General features: G+C 28.4%; 1 protein-coding gene across 1 annotated transcript; it reads right to left on the reverse strand.

Annotated features, from left to right (window-relative positions):
- Positions 1-2,130: 2,130 nt before the first annotated feature.
- On the reverse strand, positions 2,131-5,022 carry LOC109339872 (putative F-box protein PP2-B2). The gene is made up of 3 exons (XM_019577401.1): positions 4,883-5,022; positions 4,053-4,098; positions 2,131-2,430 (listed from the first exon to the last, which is right to left on the reverse strand). Exons 1-3 carry the CDS (start codon positions 5,020-5,022, stop codon positions 2,131-2,133), a joined length of 486 nt encoding a protein of 161 aa, XP_019432946.1.
- Between the last annotated feature and the right edge of the window lie 3,610 nt (positions 5,023-8,632).

The following is an 8,632-nucleotide window of genomic DNA, read 5'->3' on the forward strand; positions in this document are numbered from 1 at the left end:
TATATATATGAATAAATGATAAATGAATGTTAAATGAAGAGAGGGTAGAGAAAGGAGGCAACAAGATATAATGGATGTGGTAGAATGAGCCAATGAGGTTTGGTTTTATGGTTTTAGATAGGGGTGGCAAAATTATCCATAATCCAAAATTCATCCAAATTAAATTCATCCAAATTAAATCCATCTGTTAAAATTAATGGATTTAAATGGATATAATCCAATTGATAGTGTTGATAATGGATGGATTCAAATCCATCCATTATATCCAATGAATATCCATGGGTATATCCATTTGGATGGATACTCAATCCATCAAAAAAAAAAAAAACAAATTTTTTTCCAATTAATTCAATATTAATACAAAAAATCTCTCACCTTTCTAAGCACAATTTCACACATTTTACAAAAGTTTAAAATTGCAATTGTGATTTTAAAAAGTGTATATCAAAAAGTATAAACGATTTTGGCCTTAGTGCTTTACCCTAACATCTTAATGCAAAGTATAAATATATCATTTTTGTTATTGACTAATGTGATAATATAATACTAAAATGAAATATTTCAGGATGATGGACTATTGCATATAATTTATGGAAGTCCCAATTATTATAAGTGTAAGCGGTTCCGGTTTAAACCTGAAACCGAACCGAAGCATAAAATGCGGTTCGGTTCGGTTCGATTCAGCTCCGCAGTTCAGTTCGGTTCGGTTCAGCTCTGCAGTTCGGTTCGGTTCGGTTCTGCAATTCGGTTCTGTTTTTTTTATTTAGAACCATTTAAGTTTGGTTCGGTTCACGGTTTTATAAATTTTGGATCCGTTAGAACCGAACCACATATTAAAAAATAATTTAGAATTATTAATACATATAGACTATATAAATAAGACACAAATAGGAAAAAAAATTAGAAAACAAATCTAAATATCTATTATCTCTATTATCCATTGAGAAAATAGAAAGAAAACTAAAAAACTAGTGTACATTTTCAATATTCAGAGATGAAATTAATTAAATAAAGTAATTAAGGAACTAAAATAAAATAAAGGAAGAACTTGAGGACATTACTAATGATATGAAATATTAGGTGTTACTGTTGGACTAAAATATTGGTACCAAGTTTATCATTCTTAAATTTTGTTGGACATTGTCGAAGATTTTGTGGACTAAAATTTCAAGTTTGTACTGGGTTGAGATGTTGAATTATTATTGTTTTACTAGAAAGAGTATTAAATACTTTATTGTTGATGTGTTTAGTATTCATTTATTTGACTCTATACCTTGCAAATTTTGTTCATCTATTTCTTAAAGGATTTTCTTTAAATAAGTTAAAAAAACCGACCCATTAATGAACGGTTCCGTTTGGTGTCTAAATAAAATTTGCGGTTAATCGTGTAGAACCAAACCGTATCTTTGTGTTAGGTTCGGTAACTAAATTGCGTCAAAAACCGAACCGAACTTGTACAACCCTTTTTAAACGTGCTTATAAAAAAACAATTTTTAAAAGTGTTTGTAAGAAAAATATTTTTTAAAATGTGTTTTTTCAAAAAAAATCACTTTTTAAGAGTAATTTTAAAAAAAAATACTTTTTTAATTTTTTTTAAATTGATATTTAAAAATGATTTATTAAATAATAATTTTTAAAAGAATTTTTTTTTCTTCAAATTGCTTTATTAAAATTGGTTTGTTCAAATTTTAAAAAACGGGTTGGATATCCATCCATCCAATCCATTAAAATGGATACATGGATGGATTGAAATTCATTAGATAAGAATGAATTGTATAATTTAAAAATATGATATAATGGATTTATATAGATTGGTGGATAATTTTCTATCCATCCATTAGGATCCAAATCTAAATTCATCTAAACCCATTCAATTGTCACGTCTAGTTTTAGACAATAGATGGGGTATGATAGTGATCATGCACCTCTTTTTGCTTTCATTATCTTGTTGGTGTGTGGCCCATGATAGTAGTACGTTTTCTCTTCTGGGTTGGGCTTTGTTGTAATAGGGCCACATCCATTTCCATGTCCATTTGATTGTACCATAAAGTAATTTTGTTGATTAAAATTATGGAGTGATACTTTTTTTAAACATAAATGTCTTTCCTATTTGATAGTCTAATTATATTCTCATATCTTAAACACGATCAAGTAGTCCTCGCCATGGTCATTGAAAAACTTTCCCATCTCAACCTCATTCCATCCATCTTCTCTTTCCTGAACTTCCTCACTGAGAGGTTGTGAGATCACACTTATGTGATAATCATATATTGTCTCTTTACACACATTCAATTCCAAATGTCCTTCAATGAAAGATCCAGAATCAAAATCCTTTGGAAATTTAAATATGAAATATACATAGCTTGTATTTGGTGACAAATGTTTTGTTTCCAAAATTCCCTTAACTTGCACCCAATATAAATTCATGCCCTACCACTTCTGAAAATCTGCATATATGCATGACCAATAACGATCATGTGTTACAAATATAAAAAAATAATTTTCTATTAATTAAATTTCACTTTTTAATAGGATTGATAAAAAAATGAGACACCAAAAGGGGATAAATGATCTTTATTCTATGCATGACACAGATATGAATGAGTTTAACAAATAAACAAACCTTCACAACACAGGATTTTCAACTGTGATTCACAGTTGTAATTTTGCACCACAACATATATTATAGTTTTTATAGTAAAAATGATGTTTTCATATTTTTCCATAGATTTTTTTTCAAAGACGACGGGTAAATGATATGAATTAAGAATAAAAAATTCATGTTAAGGAAATGTGTGAAATTATCTTTTCTTCTTCTTTTTTATTAATAGTCTATCCAATCACGTAATGACCATCAACGACACTATATGAATCACACATTTTGGGTAATATAATAAATATAACATAATTGTAAACATAACCATAACTTCAGTCTAAATAATGTAATATAAATTGTAAGAATAGTTCTCTCATAAAATAGAGTTAATTATACTGACACCTACTGAGTTTTAGTGGAATTATACAAATTATTCCTCATTTTTCTATACCTATACAAACCTCTCATAGTTTTTATACTTTCATTACACTGACTACCTCTGCATGAGAAATAAGTGTAATCTTTTAAACAAAAAATGTGATAAATGCAATTAAGTTAAACAAAACATGGTATATTGTGAGGAAAAATTCAAATAATATTCAAATTAATGTATCTTTATTATTTTTGGTTACAAAATGCATCACAATTCTAAAAAGATATTGTTTAAATTGCTATTATACTATATCATAATGAATCAAGAATAATAAAGAAGTATCGAGTTATATTTTATTTGGACTTGTCTCCACAATATATGATGTTTTGTTTAACTTAATTGTATTTATCACATTTTTTGTTCATAAAATTACACTTCTTTCTCATGCATGGGTGGTCAGTGTAATGAAAGTATAAAAAATGAGGGGTTTGTGTGGGTGTAGAAAAGTGAGGGGTAGTTTGTGTAATTTCACTAAAACTCAGGGGGTGTCAGTGTAATTTATTCTATAAATATAAATAATAAATTTGGGTTTAAGGACAATTTTTATATATATTGAAATTAAAAGTTAGTTAAGTGACCATTTAAAAGAATTATATCTATTTATGTTTTAATGTTCATCATTTAAATAAAATTCACTCCTTGCCATAATAATTATGATCATGTCAGACTAACTTCCTATATATTTATATTGTTTCAATGAATTTAATTTAGGAATTAATATCCATGACATTTGAAATCTAAGCAAGACTATTGTCATATAATCAAATAAGAAAAATGAAATTTCAATCAAAGTAACCAAGGAGATAGGAAATCAAACTTGGACATTGGTAAAGATTCATAATTCGTTCAGTTGATACAAATATTTGTCGCCTCAAATTATATTGTAAATTATGTTCCACATTAATTAAAAGTCTAAATATTTATTATTATTTCTGTTTTTGTTTCATTTTGATTGGTTATGACAAAATATGAGATAACAATATTTATTCTCTATCTCCCATATAACTTCAAGTCCATTTGCACCGACCAAGCAACACTTTTTGCCACTAGCTTTCTCCAAACATACACTCTGCTCAAGGAACATAAATTTATCATTTTATATCATAAAATGGAAGTGAATACATAGAAACTAGAGGTGTGATTCGAAATACTTATTTTCATTTTTTAGAGAAAAAAACAGAGTGAAAGGATAAGAAGGAGGTAGTAATTTCAATATCAAGGCATCCCACAACACAAAAATTAAAATATAATTATATGTCGCATGAAGTAAGGAATGAATAATGTAAGGACTCATTGGATCTACAAAATTGAGAGTTCATTTTCTGAGAATGACATTTATTGGGAGAGATAGTCATAAATCACGAAAAATATTAATTTCTTACCCAAAAAGGTGAAGAAATATCTTAATAGTATTAAAAGAAAAAAGAATCATATAATTATTTTATTCTCATTTTTATAGAAAATTAAAATCACAATTGTAGCTATTGATTGCATTTTCTCCACAACTGTGATATAAGGGCAATGCGATCGCATTTAAAAAGCAACATATCAATTGCAACACGAGAGTTATACAATGACTCATAGAAATGTTATGGTTGAGTTCCCGTAGAAAATAAATAAAAAAGAAAGCTTTCTAATAATTTTATAATTGTATTTCATGACACCCATATTATTTTTTTCTTTTTCTTTTCTTCCACCCAAAACGTGACTTGAAAATGAACCCATAGAGTTGGTTGTCTTACTGTATTATCCTTGCATAAAAGTACAGGATGGTTACAAAAGTGCAAGTAAATTTATTTTTTGGGCTAGGAAATTAGAGATGGTAAAGCCCGATTGATAATGTCTTTGTAAACCTTTCCCACATAGCATCTGAATCTGAAACATTTTTAAAGGATGGATAAACAATTGGCAATCTACACTCATCCTTAGGAGATGTGAAGGAAACAACAATGGACATGCACTCTTCAGTTAAAACCTTTGTGATCTCAACCATAGTAACATAATACACAGTTCTCTTCGGTACAAGTATGAATACGTGATATGTTATTTTAGGGGTGAGCGTAGGACAGGTTAAGACGGGTTAAACATGCCCCTAACCCGTTCCTAAATATTGATCGGGTCAATTTTTGAATCCAAACCCATCCTAATTTGGATGGGACGCGTGAGGGACGGGTCTAAAATAAGACGGGTCAAGATAGGGACGGGGTCCGAGTTGGAAAATGACAAAATGACAAACATATATTTTTTCTCAAATCTTTAAGCATACACAATCAAATCACAATTCTAAACCATCTTAATATTTAAGCAATTCTAAACCATCTTAATATTTAGGCAATTCTAAACCATCTTAATATTATTGCATTACATAAGGATATGTTAAAATAATCTTTTTAATTCTTATACAAGTCACAAAAGATATTTTAATACTCAATCATAATCTTATTTTTTTGATACAATTGTAATCCTTACCTTACTCATATTGTAACACAATCAATTTGATATTATTTGTTTTCCATAATGAAATATTTGATTTATTATTTTTGAATCCCTAAAGATTTATTTTTTATCAAGATATGCAGTTTAATCAAATTGATATGATTTGATTCAAATTACATATTCTCGAATATTTAATTTATTTGATAATCAAACCTTAATAAAAGCAAATCTTTAACTCATTCATTTTTTTATTGAATAATTTTGAAGAACGTTTTCATGCTTGACAAAATTGAGTATTCATAGTAAGGAATAATGATCATATGATAAGTGATGTGGATATGATGTGTAGGTTTGTAGGTATTTTAGTTATGTGAGCTGAACATAATGAGTATTGATAGGTATTTATTCAACTATTCTTGATATATAACTATAAGGTACATGTCGGGTGACCCAGACATAGACTCGAACTCGTCTTTTTTGACGACGGATTTGTCCCTTTTAATCGGGTTTGTCATTTTTTTATTTATTTGGACGGTTCAGACCCGTCCCTATGTCATTGAGTTGGGACGGGTCAACGGGTCGGAACGAGTCTTGCTCACCCCTAAGTTACCCTATTAAATATACGATACGCTAGGGTATACTTAGTTGATATGTTTTTTTAGATTTTAGTAGAAACACTTTAATTTTTTTAAACTTAATTATATTTTTATGAATAATTAAATAGATTAAACTAAATACATTAAAAATAATAAGTATTTTTTAATGATAAGACTCCAATGTAGCAAAAAATAATAAAACTCTGTATATTTCTAACTAAAAAGACCAATTTTAACAACTTAAATAAAACTCAAATCTATTAAAAAGGTCCATCTTAGATTAGGGGTTTCTTTCTTCCTTATGAGCCACCTCCTTTTGCTATCTTCTCTATTAGCCACCTCCTTTTTCTCTCATCTCTGCTTTCTTCATCTTTTGATCATGCCTTGTCATACTGGTTTGTCACATACCACGTTTCGGAATGCATAAGAAGCATAAATCGGTTCTCACGAATTGGTTTGTGGGATGCAAGGGGTATGAGCGAATTTAGTAACTATGATCTTAACTTTTCGTGTTCTCTTGTATAATACAGCTAGCTTACTTGTCTTTGTATACAATGGGTTTGGATAGTGTATTATTTTCGGACCCATCCTGTTGCTTCATGGGTACCCAACGTATTCAAGGGGACCCACAAAATCAAAAATATGAAAAAGAATTGCAAATAATTTATGCAATTGTATGCTTGTTTCCTACAATGTTATATGTTATTTATGCAATCAACAAGAGAAAAAAATATAAAACATAATTTAAAATACAACTTCGACATTAAGATGGAAAGTTTATTTAGTAAGAACACTTCATTCAACATTACATCATACATAAGGGAGGACATACTGTCTCTCAAAGAGTGTATCACTCCATGTGTCACTGTTTGTGATTGATCAGATTAACACTTAATTATAAATTTGTTAACTTAAGTATATTTTTCAACCAATCACAAGCCTTGGTACATAGAGTAACACACTATATGGGACAACATATGTATTCCTCATACATAATACATATAAGTTAACAATATAACATCACTTCTTAATAACGTAACGTCACATTATTTCTAAACAATATAACATGATTGTTTAACAACATAATAATCACATTTATGAATTAATATGATATTACACTTATGGATTAACAATTATGGATTAAATTACAAATATGTTGCTTTATATATATTTAGATTTAGGAAGGAATATGAGTCCAGATACACACAAGTCTAGGTACCTTATTATTCAGACCCATAACCATCTAACAACATCTCTCAAAATCTTAGATTTCAATTACCTACAAGTTCAAAAACACAAACCCAAACCCAGCCCATTTTAGGTATTATCAGTAGGTACTTATGGGTCTGGTTATCCATTGTCATCCTTAGATATAACTTTTTAAAATAGGAAAGCAATAAAAGGGAATCATTGATAAACAATTATTAAATACTATGAATCAACGGAGAGTATGGATAGTAATAAGTCTGGATTGTTCCAAGTATTGTACAAATCGGATTTGCCTTATTGTTTTATTTTTTGACCTAAACCTTACCCAGACCCTGTGAATATCCGATGGGTGTGCTATATGCGAATCTTGGCTACCCAACATATATGTTAGTACCAGAAATTCAAAAAATATTTAAAATTATTGCAACTAATTTATGCAATTGTGAATTTTTTCCGTATAATCCTATATGTTATTTAGGGAATAAAAATAATAATAATGATAACAAAATTATAAAACATAATTTAAATTGACTATTAAATAACTCATTTTACTCAAACAAATATAAAAAGTAAAGTCACTAGATGTAGAATTTATTTAGTAAAAAATGTTTATCACATGTCATTTTTAACGACATAACAATCATATTTATAAATTAACATGACATTACAATAATGGACTAACAATATAACATTACAATTATGATTAACATGATACTACAATTATGTTGCTATATATACATATAGGAAGTGACCCGGGTGAGAATAATTGTTATTGTGAAAAAATAAGAACAATTAATATGGATAATTATATCTTATTTGAATGATTAAGATTAAAAGATAAAGACAAATGACTTTTTTAATTGATCATGTGTCCAATACTAAATTTTAATCATAATCATTCATGTATGGTTATAAGACTCAAATTTATTTTTCTCACAATTTTCATTTAAGAATTGCTATATATATATATATATATATATATATTTTAGTACATGTTGGTCTGTGTACCTTATTACTCAGACTCTTTCAATAGCGGGTCCTAAAATTTTGGGTTCCAATTACCTACATATCCAAAAGTACGAATCTAGATCCACACCATTGCATATATTTTCTGTGGGTACCTATGGGTCCTGATAGACATTGTCATCCCTAATTAGGAGTAGATCAAATTGTGCTTAACATTACTTAGATTCTAATTTTAAAAACAATTGCTCACTGAATAGTGACTATGCCAAAATTGTAAAACAATAATGTTTAAAATTATCATTCAACAATGATTTTGGGCGATGTTTATATGATCATAATAGAATCTAGGGTTATATTTAACAGCGCTTCATAAGCGATGTATAAAATAGGCATTCA

The sequence above is a fragment of the Lupinus angustifolius genome, unplaced genomic scaffold (assembly GCF_001865875.1).
Source record: "Lupinus angustifolius cultivar Tanjil unplaced genomic scaffold, LupAngTanjil_v1.0 Scaffold_118, whole genome shotgun sequence".
Classification (NCBI taxonomy): domain Eukaryota; kingdom Viridiplantae; phylum Streptophyta; class Magnoliopsida; order Fabales; family Fabaceae; genus Lupinus; species Lupinus angustifolius.